The sequence below is a fragment of the Phoenix dactylifera genome, chromosome 9 (assembly GCF_051530095.1).
Source record: "Phoenix dactylifera cultivar Ajwa chromosome 9, Ajwa_hap1_PhDact_Kaust_v1.1, whole genome shotgun sequence".
Taxonomy (NCBI): domain Eukaryota; kingdom Viridiplantae; phylum Streptophyta; class Magnoliopsida; order Arecales; family Arecaceae; genus Phoenix; species Phoenix dactylifera.
The window spans coordinates 4,341,150-4,354,701 of NC_143198.1; the positions used below are offsets into that span (position 1 = coordinate 4,341,150).

The 13,552-nt window shown below is 38.4% G+C and overlaps 1 protein-coding gene across 1 annotated transcript; it reads right to left on the reverse strand.

The window, feature by feature from the left end:
* Positions 1–2,768: 2,768 nt before the first annotated feature.
* On the reverse strand, positions 2,769–7,844 carry LOC103712298 (BEL1-like homeodomain protein 2). The gene is made up of 4 exons (XM_008798781.4): positions 6,768–7,844; positions 5,613–5,998; positions 4,839–4,899; positions 2,769–3,439 (listed from the first exon to the last, which is right to left on the reverse strand). Exons 1-4 carry the CDS (start codon positions 7,518–7,520, stop codon positions 3,005–3,007), a joined length of 1,635 nt encoding a protein of 544 aa, XP_008797003.3. The 5' UTR covers positions 7,521–7,844; the 3' UTR covers positions 2,769–3,004.
* Between the last annotated feature and the right edge of the window lie 5,708 nt (positions 7,845–13,552).

Here is a 13,552-nt window from a genome sequence, read left to right on the forward strand (position 1 = left end):
CGAAATACCCTTGTGCCCTAGGCGATACACATGCTACAATGGCCGGGACAAAGGGTCGTGATCCTACGAGGATGAGCTAACTCTGTAAACCTGTCGTTAGTTCAAATTGCAGGCTGCAACTTGCTTGCATGAAATCGGAATCACTAGTAATCGCCGGTCAGCCATGCGACGGTGAATTCGTTCTCAGGCTTTGTACACACCGTTATCTTAACCACAAGGAGGGGGATGTTGAAGGCGGGGCTAGTGACTGGAGTGGAGTTGTAACAAGGTAGCTACTGAAGGTATGGTTGGATCACCTTCTTTTCAAGAAGAACTAATGCTTATGCTTGTTGGGCCAGAGCATCTCTTAATGCCTATCTCTTAATGCCTTCTTTTTTTATTCCCGGATATGCGCAAGTTGTTGGGCTTCAACTAATCCGGCCGAAAGATTGTCATGCAAAAACTACAGAAAGAGATCATCTGTTTATAGAGTTATAGATAAATAAAACTGGGAAATGAAGGTGGAACAAGGATAAATGAAATTCAAAAATTCTTGTAAATGAAACCATATATTTAGCTACAGCCTTGTGGTTGTATCCCAAGTCAAGACAAGGACTCCCGAAGTATTTGTCCTCGCTGCTCTTTGCTTATGGAACAAATTAATCCACAGAAACAATTCCAGAACCGTTGGAGTTCATAATTCTCCCTCCTTATCAGCTTCAGCTTCGTATTCTTATCAATTTCCTAGCTATAAACCAAAGAAAAAGAAGGGGGGGGGGGGGGGGGGGGGGGGGGGTGCATTCCAACTTTGAAAACCAAACATTCCCTTCTAGAGAATGTCACAATATAATTTCTGGTATTTACTTAGCAAAGCCAAAAGAAAGAGCACTGTGGTACTATTTTGGGGTACAAAGCCCATAGGCAATTCATTGTTGAAAACAAAATCAAAACAATGAAATTACAACCATGGAAGAGATTCAGGAAAGTAATCCCATGATCTCAAACCATTGTGCTTTAAAGCAAATTTTGCTGTACACCATCGAATTATATATGTTTTCTGTCAATATGAGGGATTACAAGAGGAGAGAAAATATGGATATATAGAGAGGGCCATGACTAACAACTGAGAATCATTATAGAGTGCACATCCAGAAGAAGAATGCTTTAACAAAGTTTGCAAGCCCTCCAAAGTAGCAAGTGCTTCACTAGAAATGGCATCTTAACTGGAGAAAGCAATACAAGATATGAACCTTCCACTAGAAGTTTGAACACAGACGGTAATTGCACCTCCTCCGTTTTTGTGGACCAAAAGGCATCTACCAACAACATAATTAATTCCCTTCTTTCGATGTGAGCAGCAAATATAATTCTCATTGGAATGGGCATGCAAAGTTATTATTGTAGGAGGAGAAGCCTCGTACAATCCCTATTGTTCCTTCCTTAGATCTGAATGCACGACTGGAGCATTGGTAATAATCTTACTAGCATTTACATGCAAACTTCTGAATATGACATCATATCTATCGTTCCAAAAACCAAAGAACAGTCATGATTTTTTTTTTTTAAAGAACAGCTTTATCACCCTTCTTGTTGCTCCTTAACATTGATGATCATTTAATAAAAGATAGTGGGGAGTCTTCAAACCTGAAAGACAGAATTACAGCACAGCAAACTAATCTTGAGAAAGAACAACGCATCAATAAATTCTCCACATACTTTGGATAGATGCCACATAATGAGCAAGAGAGATCAAAGCAGTGTTTTTTTTTTTCCTGAAGAGAACCCACTGAACAACGCCATAAGAAAGTTCTGGTCGTAGGAATGATACCTTTGCTTGTCCACATGAAACTCCAAAACTTCTGCAACTGTTGTTAATTCAGTGATGACGCATGAATGCATGATACACATTTGCAGCTAGCATCTTGTATGCTGATGTTGTGGAAAATGACCATTTTGAGGAGGAGCCCAAATTAGACGATCTCTGGTATAGTAAAATGGATTAATTTAAAGGAACTCTAATTTTATTAAATATGTTTTGCCACATTATTCTCAAACATCTCAAAAGGACAAAGAAGTTGATGATTCTACAAAGGAAAGATGCTTTGGCTCACCTGTTAGTGCTTCAAAACATTTAGGCCCACCTTCTGCCGAGTTGGTAAATTAGCATTCAATATGCTGATTCTTGTAAATTACATCAATCTTCTTGTGCCGTGTGCACAAAACAGGAGCCCCCTAACATCACTTTTCTACAAATCAAGCCTCATATATATACAGCCTCATCTTCGTCATGCCCTCGATTTGGAAGATTTCAATGGGTAAGTGTCTTTGTTTTCTATCATATAATCTTTTAGATTGTATTTTACTATCATTTTTGCTGTCTTCCTTGTTTTCTGGTTTCGCGTCCTGGATTTTGTCCCATGCAAAGCTCGCAATAATATATCATTCCTTTTGGACCATTTGTTAGGTTGGCCTGTGCCTCGTGCATGAAAACATTTGGCAGGCAGGAGGGTGTTACTTCTCTATCAAGGTGCCATCATCCTGCTGTTTTTATTTAATCCCAGTGGGAAGCTGACCTGGCCGTAGGTAAGAGGAACATAGCTATCTGACTTGTGATTGACCTCCAAGACCATAATTTATTTTTGTTAAGTGCCAGCAACCACCAGGAACTAATGATAGCATTAAGAAACCAATCACGGTCATGACTGAGTTCCAGAACCAAGAAAGAGGTTGATGAAACCAGCTGGTTTCATAGAGGATGATAATTTGGAGGAGAAGAATGAACAAATAACTGAATGAAGAAGAATAGAAAGGATGATTAGTGGCATGCAATTCCTTTCTCTTCTAAGCAACCTGCAACCTAGTAATCTTTATGCGTTCATAGTACTCAAATCTATTTTTTCCCACAAATACCTCTCCCTGATTGTCTGAAAAAAAAGAACACATATAACAGTAATTAGAAGGCTAGTCTGCTATTCTTTCTCTTCTCCTCCTCTTTTTTTATAGCAACCCTCCCTCCAAAACTTCCTTAACCATAAAACCAGTGCTTTTCCGACGAGTTCCCAGAATGCCGGAGGCCGAGAGTTAGCGATACATCTCCGGCTGCACCAAGACGCACACCGGACCCCAGTGCGGTGGCTGCAGCGGTCCCACACAAGTCATCCATGGGTTCCATGTCTGCCCCACAAAGGTCCATTGCGGAGGCGGGTGTATCGGTGCCGATGAGGATGGCGTCGTCGTTAGATTGATGGGCTGCGGCCGCCGCTGGGCTATCAGTTAAGTTGGCTTCTGGTCCCTGGCCTTGTGGTGAATTATTCTGGGGTGGTGATTGTGGCCTTACTCCCTGTCCGTCCTTCTTGTCTTCTCTCCTTGTCGCCACCTTTTCCTTGGCCTCCTGTTGATAAATCTCTTCCACCATGGGCTTCCACAGCCGCACCCTTGCGTTTATAAACCAGTTGGAGACCTGCCAAGATTGTGGGTTTCGGTTAACCATGTCTCCTTGTAACATAGTAATTGTAGAAAGATGTTTTTGAAGCATGGAAATGAAAGCATATCTATTCCTACCAAAAAAAAAGTATATGGGGTTCTTGGTAGAAAGCCATCTATGGTTCCAAAAAGAATAATTTTAATGTCTATCTGAAAAAGATCGATTCATAAGTCACAACCAATGTCCATTAGATTGATTAATAAGTCGCAACCAATGTCCATTAACTTCGACTAGTTAAAATAAGAGCACAATCTGAAACTAAAAAAAAGAAATCAGTGGTGAAAGTATTTTAGAAGGAAGTCTTGTGTAGATTTCTTTGCATGTAGGGGCTAAGGTGGTATACATTTGATCTTCCTCAGACCCATGATGGAAGTCTTGTGCACCAACTTGTTCTTTGTTCCAAACACATAGGGCATTGCCTCAGTGTCACGCTCCTCTGCCTAACAATCATCCATATATATATATATATATATATATATATATATATATATATATATATATATATATATATATATATATATATATATATATATATATTCTAATTACGGTCATTGTTGATGCATCTCTAAGTATTTCAATCTAGATAAATAATACCGCGGTTGGTCTCCTTTCTTTTCAAAAAAGATATCACTCATGCATATTATATTGTAGTGGCTGCTTTGTATGGTGCCACATTAGCCATGCAATGTTTTTTTGGAAGCCATGTAACATTTTACTACTACTTAAGTTATCTCCATTAGCATTGTATCACTGAGTATTAGACACTAAAACACCACAAGTTATTACGAAGTCGATTAAGCAGTATACAAGAAAAATAGAACCAATGTAATTAAGATTGTCTTTGAACTGTTGCAATTACTGGAAGGATGACTCATGGTTGGCAGGAAAGATAAGCAGTCATATGTGACATGGCATAAAAAAAAGAAAAATTACAAATTCTCCTGAAATTAATAGGAGGTATTGAATATTCCACTAACAATTAATCATTTCTCTTTCTTTCGGGAAATGGTTGGCCTCCTGTCTATTTCTCTATCTTTAAGAATGGTTGGTCTTCTCTTGCTGTTGGTTTTGAAATGAGATGAACAAAGAAAGGAGTTCCAGAGAACGAAGAATACCAATAAAAAGTAAAATTTTAAAAAAGAAAGCACAAGCATGTACCCAGGAAGTGTAAAATATAACCAAAGGATTATTCAGGTCATGTACTTTAACTAAACTGCAAATTTACAGTCAATAAGCGATGTATATATATAGTGTTATATTGGGAAAATGGAAGGCCCAATAAAAAAGAGTTCTGTAATCAAATTGAGATTTTCTCAACTAAATTTCACCATGAGAAAAGGGTCGTGCTTCTTTTCTCTAGGAATTAAAAACTAACCTGATTTCTAGACAGACCTGTCTGTCTTGCCAATTGTTGTTTATCTGCATCACTTGGATACCTGAAGAATTTAAACAAAAAACGTTAGAAAATGGCATCATGGTACCTAAAATGCAATAAACGCATGAGCTTGGAAATTCACGTACCAAGTACATATCAGCAGTCTCATGAAAAGTAAAAACATGTCCTTGAATGCTGCTCTAGCAGTTTTATTTGTTGTTGCATCAATAAGTGAAACGAAGCATCGAGCTTTAAAGCTTTTGCTCGGCTTTTTATTGTAAAGCTATTGCCAAGGAACATTTCTCAGGTCTTTTATCAGATGCCATCACACACACACACACACACACATACGCACGCACGCACACACAGAGAGAGAGAGAGAGAGAGAGAGAGTACTATCACTACAGTGCCAACGAAGACTAAAGTTACAGCAAGAGAGAGTACCAATGCTTCTTAAGGGTTAACATAGATATTAGCAACAATATGCTATGAAGAAGATGAACTTAACATAACAGTGCAAGAAATTTCTAATGATATATTAATTCATGTCCCAAGAGGAGGAGAACAAAAGAAAGAAAGTTGCACAATTCTATTATAACAGACAAGAACTATCTCTTAGTAAAATCTAAGGGAAGGTCTTCCTCCCTCCACTTGAATCAATAATAATAATAATAATAATAATAAAAGATTATAACAGGCAAGAAAATTTTCGTGAAAAAAATTATAACATGCAAGTGGGTGGATGCTGTGGAGAGATATGGAAGATAAACGTACGGGTGAAGGAAGTGCTCAAAGAGCCATGCTCTCAAAATATTCACGGAACGTTCAGGTAAGCCTCGCTGAGGCCTCCAAGCTTCGGATTCTATCATTCCAATCTGGTGATATGGTCGACGCTGCCTCAGGCTTTGTTCAAGCAACCTAAGCCTTGGGGTCTCCCCTTTAGTGATTCCTGAAGTGCTACCTTCTTCTTTCTCTCCAAGGAGTTCATGCACTTGCTTCAATTGCTTACTGATTGCATCCTTGATGCAGCGGAAGTGCCGTGACATGGCCTTGTGACCAAGGCCTATGTATGGTGTTGCAGCTCCGAAGCCCATCACTGAATCAAAGGAGTTCACTACCATCTGCATCTGGTTACAGTAGTGATTGTATCTCTTATCCACCTGTAAGCAAGGGAAGAAAAGAGGACACCAGTTCATCGAGACTGCTCGACCAAATGAAGCGACTCGTACTAATCCAATGCAGTGGTCATTATGTTTTCAATTAAATTATGTGATTGCTTCATTTATATATGGAGCTAAAATAGAAAACATGAGAAGAACCCACGAAATCAAGCGAACTCTTCACTTTTGGAGTTAGATTCAAATAAGCTGTGTAATACTTATTGTGTGTTATAGAATGATTATGTAACAATCATATCGACAAGTGTGATACTATATACCTTATTATCTTTATGATATTTAGCTATAATTTTTCTTTTCGGTGTGTATTAAAAAAAGAAAACACAACAATGACCGAAGGGTTAACTTGATAAAATCTAATAAATTGGCTTCTCTTCAGATTTTTTATGCAATGAGCAATGATATCTCTCTGCCGAAGTTAGCGACAAATATGACGAACCATTTTCTTTTTCAGGAAATATTGTAATGTCAGAAACGCGAAGGCTATTTCCCAAATCCAAAGCCTGTCTTCTCTTATTGAACATTCTTTCTTTAGTAATCTAACTACATGGGAAGATGACAAAGTACAGCAAACACTATATATACACAAAAGAAAACATGAAATCAAATAAACCACACCATGAATGCACCTCAAGAATCAAAAATCCATTAGATTTAGCGAGATAAAAAGAGAAATTAAAAAGCTGCAAGTAAAGGGGAAAGACAGTAGAAAGGGAGAGAGAGGAGGGAAAGGAAAGGGTTTATTGAATGCCTCATCAAGCATGGACAAAAGCTTGGCCTTCTTCCTTTGGTGCGCAAACCTATCAGCAGAAGACAAGGATGGCAGATACTTAGGGGAGGAAGAAGACCCAACAGCAGCACTAGAAGAAGCGCCATTAGCACCTGCAAAGCTAGGATTATTGTTAGGGTTTGAGGAGTAAATTTGCTTTCTTGACCTTCTCCCCTTCAAGTGCTCCCTCCACACACTGCAGACCTCTTCTAACAGCTCTGTAGCAGCCCTCACAAAACTTGAATTCCTTACCACACTCACTCCACCCATCTCTAGTTCGTGAAGAGATGAAGAGAGCGATAGAGATAGCCCTCGGTTTTCTACCACTCCCCCACTAAATGAACCATCTCCGAAGGTAGTAGACCTCGGATGTGGCTCATGAGATGGCATGTTCATTAACAAGAGTTGCACCGTCGCTGAATCAGCTGCAGTATCACCCAAAGAGCTAAAATTACTGCCCATCACCACCCCTTGTCTGTTGTCCCCGTACCACTCGCCGGAGAATTCAGGAACCGGCCTTGGCGGTAGGCGGTCGATCCCGGAGATCTGGCTAGCTAATCCGGGTGCTGGAAAATTGAACATGTCGGATAATATGTTACCAGTCCTAGTATGCTCATAGGCGCCAAGATCTAATCTTTTGTCTTCAATCTGGTCCAGTGGGTGCAGAGTGGTGGCTTCAAATCCTTGCACCCTCAGCTTGTCCCTCCGGCTCTGTTGAGCTATGTGGTGATCCATCTGATGTTCTTGGCCCGTCGTTATGCCTTGGTAGTGACCCTGGGGGACATGGATGCGCTAGAAGTTAATTACTGAATTCGATCCGTCTTTTAGTTGGAGTGAAACCTTCTTCCCTTCCTCCTCTTGAGACTTTTTCTTCTCTTTCTCTTTCTCTTTCTCGTGCACTCGTTTTAGTACAGTCGCCTTCTGATACAGATGAAGCAAAATAAAAGGGAAGGAATGGAGGCTGATACCATAGAAGCAAAAGAACTACTGTACCGAAAGGAGAAGATCTGAAAAAGAACTGGAGAAGAAATAAAAAGGGGATACCTTATTCCTATTCACGACATTGACTACCAGTAGTAAGCGACCTTGACGTCCAAAGAAGCGGGCCATCTCTCTCCTTTTAAGCTTTACTAAAACTCAAGTGGGTGGCCTCTTTTCTTCTAAAGACCGACTACTGATTCCAATGAAACTACTTAAGCAAGCAAGAATGCTTTGATCTTTTCAAGAAAAGATAATTTCTTTCCCATATCCTTTTCAATTAATTGCTCGACATGTTGAGGAGACCGACACAGTTGTAAATGCCTAGATACCATTAGTTGGTGCAAAAGGACAGGCTCTTAGGTCTCGTATTTCGGATTGGATTACGATCTGAGCTTTGCAGAGTTGTACTACTAGATTGTATTGTAGATTTCGAACCTAAAACTGAACCATGGGTCCACATTTCAGGTCTAGTATCTAGTTCAAATGGACCTAGTCTATGAAATTGGATTTTTTTTTTTTCAATTTTTTCCTTAGTATGGAAGGTGCAACTTAAATGAGAAGAAAAATGATTACATGATGGTGTCAAACCCAAACAACCGCTCATAAAAAGGGCTTTTGGTTTTGGTCTTTTGATGGCTTGAACCAGATGTTTAATTTTTTCACAAAGAAACAAGAACAATATATTCATTTTGTTGTATCGAACGGCTAGCATTAGTTATCTATCGAGCGGATGTCGTGAGATTTTGTCGGTTACAATCAAAGTGGGGGCCATTCTTAATTGCGTGCTAATCGCGAACTGCTGTGATTTGGACTACACACCAAACTACAGACTATTGGATGACACTTTAATCATTTCATTATCTGGCCCCACCGGATTTCAATTCAATTTAATTGGATTTGAAGCTGGAGAATAGCGGACCATAGAGCTTGGATCCTTTCTAGTTCAGGGAGCAAACTTGACCGTCCGATTTGCAATCAGGGTATTCCATACGTTGCATGATGATCATCATGTATGGGTAGAATATGTTACAATTCATTGGATGGTCATGATGGCGGAACTGGAAATATCAGGTTGGTCACTGACCCATTCGTAGGGCCTAGCTCGTGTTTTGCATTCTGACTGTTTGTGGCGTACTCGCATCCAAGTATAGTGAGACGCCGTATATCGCCCCCCCCCAAAAAAAAAAGCTGGATATTTGCTATTTTATGGATCTCTTATTAGCCCATGGGAGAAGAAAATATGTATTAGTGGGAGACCAATATCCACACAATATCTACTGTACAAAAATTTCCAATAATATTAAACTAATATTTTAGATATATTAGTTGAACAATTTATATTGTTTAAAAATAAGAGTTGATATTTTTTTAATGTAATATCATAGGAAAATACTGCATGATTGCCAGCGGATTCATGTGCCCCATAATTTGGGAAGACATTTTAGGGTCAGTAGATAACATTTCGCTATATTTCTTGACAAGTTAATATAAGGAGTGCTAAATATAAACGCAAATCTATATCTTGGCTACGATTTACATTAAGATTGACAATAATGATGAATTGGAGCTTGTTTAATTTGAACTCGAGTAATTATGGTGTGAATGGGTCTCCCTCCTTTTCTCCCTCTCTCAATGAGAGAGTGAGATTGGTGATAGTGTTCTTCCTTTTGATGATAATATAATCTTTTCAAAGTGGAATATTAATCTAGATATTTGAACATGGTCTGGGCTTGAATAACAAAACATCAACAAGACTAGATAATGTCAGGACTACGTCAATGAATGCGAAGACGACTAAAAATTGGATATGGTCTATTATCTCCTTTTGTTTTTTTTTTTGGTTTTAAAAGAAATTTGATGGAGATATCATCGGCCTAATTTGAACCTAGAACCTCTTCCATGCAGGGAGGAATGCCAATTGGCAATTGGTTGAGCCGGATATTTGGAGGTGATTTGTACCATAAATATTCCATTATCCTTTTTTTTTGAGTGAAAAAATAGTACTCTAGTTATAGGTGTGAACAAGTGAGCCGACACTTGAATTGGTTATCTAGGATTGTGGCATAAATTCAATCCCTTTTTTCGATTGAAGGCATAAATTCAAAATCGACGGTTTAGAGCTGTCAATTTTTTATATATAACGAGGATTAGGACCCATGTGATGCACATGAGAAGAACCTAATAGCTGTGATGATATTAAACACTTCTAGGTACAAAGGTAGAACCAAATAAAGATATTTCTTACCCTTTTATTTCCCTCCATTTGTTTGTTAAAATAAATTTCTTTGATGGTGTTCGATGCCATATGCATGGCTAGACTCAACCTTCTGCAGTTATATATTATAAAGATATATATAAAACTTTAAAATTATTTGAGGTTGTATTTGATAAATCTAAATTTATTTAGCATGCTCCAGTCAAAAAAAAAAGCTCTATTTCTATCCAAATGTTGAGCTCGGGTCCAAGGAGCAAGGAAGTCTCCGAAGTGGGTCCAACCCAGATCCAGCTATATTGGGCTAGATTCCGCCAGTTCTGATACTGATGTCAGGTGAACCTCACCCTCACATCCCAACAACTAGATGAGGGACCAGGGGAGGACCACAGTACCAGCATCTAACCCCCTCACTCTCAGTATTATTAGCATCACCATCACATTTGCCCAAGGATTTTGTCACAATAAGGCAAAAGTAATGTGTAATTAGGTGCAGGAGAAGTTTCATTTGATTTAAGCAAAATATTAAGGGGAGAGAAATTTTACAAAGACTTAAGATCTTTTGCAGTGTGCTGTTTGTACCACAGAGTGCTACGTAGAACTCGATGGCCATCATCAGCAGACGGATGGCCATGAAATGAAATGTGCTGTGTATGACCCATAAGATTGCTTTGGTTTGATTGCAGTCTATTTGGTAATGGTGACCATCGAGTGCTACTCAGCATTTTATGGTGTAAATCGGGCACTGCAAAGGATTTATGCTTTTCACTAAGAGGTGCGGCACCAAATTTGGTATTTAAAAGTCGAGATTATTAAATATACTCCCAACAAAGTTGTTCCGATATTGTTTTACTTCAACATGAAGAGGAATGATGTTCATTAAAAGTTCCCAACTAATGGTCCATAGCTGAATCCATGGGAAGAATTTCGGAAACTTAAAAGGCAAGGTACAATCCCTCCTACTTTCTATGGCATTCCTTTCCTCCCACGCAGTGGGAGATTAGAACCTCGGCTGGGCCGGAACAAGGGTGGACTTGGGCTCGATTCATGTCACTAAGTTTGCCCTATGTTTTGCCCAGGCTAGCCTCGGCCTTGACATTTTTTTGCCCATGCTCACCCTAACATAAAGTAACCAGGAGTCCTTATCAAACACCTAAACTTGAGTCCTACTTGCATTTATCATCAATTTATTAACCTGATAAATTGGGTAGGGGGTCAGAAACCCTCTCCCATAGTCTCAAAAATATATTAACCTAGGCAATTTAGACCCCATTCAGCATGTGAGGGAACCCGACCCGATTATTTATTATTATTATTATTACTACTATTATTATTACTATTATTTATATTTTGAGATTGGATTCCCCAATGTTTGATTATAGGAAAGTTCAATAGAATTTTCTTTCTCAAACTAGAAAACCTCAAAAGATCTCACACTTGAGCGATCCAGTTCGATCTCAAGGTCGACCGTTCTATATCGACGTGCACCATTCCAAATGTTATGACATTTTATGGGTGTTCAGGATTTAAAGTTTTTAGATAATCCTAGTCTAGATTGGTTGATCTCCATTGTTGTAAAACGATTTGAAGATTCTATAGCATTAGACAACAATATCCTTGGACTGTTTAGAACCTTACTATCAGAATTTTGTTTTTTCCCCCATCTTTTTTGTTTTGAGGAAGAAAGGGGGAGGCCCAGCTTTATCAATGGGTTAAAAAGTATAAAAGAAGGGAAATATGGGAATATACATGAAGAGAAATAAACTCAAAGGTGGAAGAAGAAAGTAGGGAAGAAAAAATCTCAAGCTCAAATAGTTACAAAAAGAAAAAGTAAAGATTAAGGAGAAAAGGGGTTGGAAAGATCACACCGTCCTATGATTTTAGTCCAGATTTTAACTACTCCATGCAGGTCTTTGTGATTGCAGAGAAGGAACCATTCATTTAAAAGTTGAGATCCTTTGAGAGCAACAAATTCAGCAAAGGAGGTTTTGGAAGCTAACATCGTGTCGAGTGAGATTTTAGAACTTCTAGATTTTGATTTGACTTAACCTCAGGGGTGGCTGTTTGGACCTAACGTCTTAACCCGATGTTTACACCACATTCTGATACCTGAGGATCACCATCCATGTGGTCACATTAGAATAGGATCTAAAGAGTGATTCCACGTCTTGAGCACCTAAGACTTGTGCAACCACCCAAAGGGCTGAAGAGAGGGAAGAACACCTAATAGTCCAAAACAAATGTGTGATATAGAGGAGCCACCTTAATCGATTTGAAGGTACTTTTGCATGTGGATTATGCTATAGGTTAAATAAAGAGACGACCAAGAAAAAATATTATGAACAAGTCGAATGAAGACTTGCGATGGGTTAAGACTGATCGAGCATGGTCGTCGGTCCAGCGGTTGATACAAATTTGGCCATATGACATAATGAGTAGCGGAGAATAGATGGTGCCAATTATCAAAATTAACGAGTAGTGTCCATACATAAGTTGCTATTGTCTGAGCGAGCAGTTACTATATAACGTGGTCTTTGAGAAAAAATAATGGATTGTAATCCAAATATGGGATCCTTTCACTGATAATGAAATCAGTCCATCTACAATTTAGCATTGCATTTATCTTTATCTTTGTTCCTTACTTTTAGTTTACTAGTAGGATTCTAATTCATTAGTAAGAGTAGCAGTAAAGTACTTCGATTGTAATCCTGACTACATACTATTCTGCTTTTTCTTTTTCTTCCTAACAAGTAATGTGACAGTAGCAAAAATTTTTGAAGATCAAAACACTTAAATCCACACTCCTCTTATCATCCTTTGATTATCCCATTTCTAGTTAATCCAATTGGTGGCATTCCCGCCCAATCTAGCCCCAAGGCTTGTTACCCCTTGCCCATTTCTTGACGAAAGAAGACGACAATACCTGACCTAACCTAGACTCGACCTGCCTAACCTAATCCATTTAGTTCATGGGCTGACTATAGGTCCAAACCCCTCAATCAATTCAATCCACTAAGTCATAAAAGAGGGGATATATAATATATAATTTTTTAAATATCTATATTTAAAGAGATATTTTATATTTTTAAATTATATGATATATGAGATATTAATCCCTTGATTTAATTGGCTAGAACTAAAAAGGAGCAATGAGTTGTTGCACAAATGATCCAGAAGCTATGAAAAAAAGATATCTACTCATGTAAGACCAAAACTAAATTGGTTTCAGCTATAAACGGGCCGGCAAGTTGATTACAAGTCAATGAGTTGGCCATGGCTTGAGTATTCTTGACTTGTTGGCATGTCGAGTTTGGTTCAAGCCAAGCCCTATAGGCTTTGATATACAAGGTCAAGATAACCTAATCCACTAATTGCTGCCCCTAATTAATTTGTAAAAGATGTGCGAGCCAGTTTTATGAGTTAAATTGACTTTTTAGACATTGGTTATGCTTCGAAAACTCTTATATAATTACGTAAAAATAAAAAATAATATCATTTAAAACTTAGTAAGTTATAATAAATTAATAATTGGATCTTTTGAAAATAATTTGCTAAATTTTATATTAAATATTAG

What these genes read in the sequence shown, in the direction of transcription:
- LOC103712298 (XM_008798781.4), bottom strand. Translation starts at nt 7,520, where the DNA reads ATGGATCACCACATAGCTCAACAGAGCCGGAGGGACAAGCTGAGGGTG. An exon ending in TTTTGTCCATGCTTGATGAG is followed by an intron (nt 5,999 to 6,767) that starts GCATTCAATAAA and finishes CCTTGCTTACAG; the next exon opens with GTGGATAAGAGATACAATCA. An exon ending in CAGGTCTGTCTAGAAATCAG is followed by an intron (nt 3,440 to 4,838) that starts GTTAGTTTTTAA and finishes CAATCTTGGCAG; the next exon opens with GTCTCCAACTGGTTTATAAA.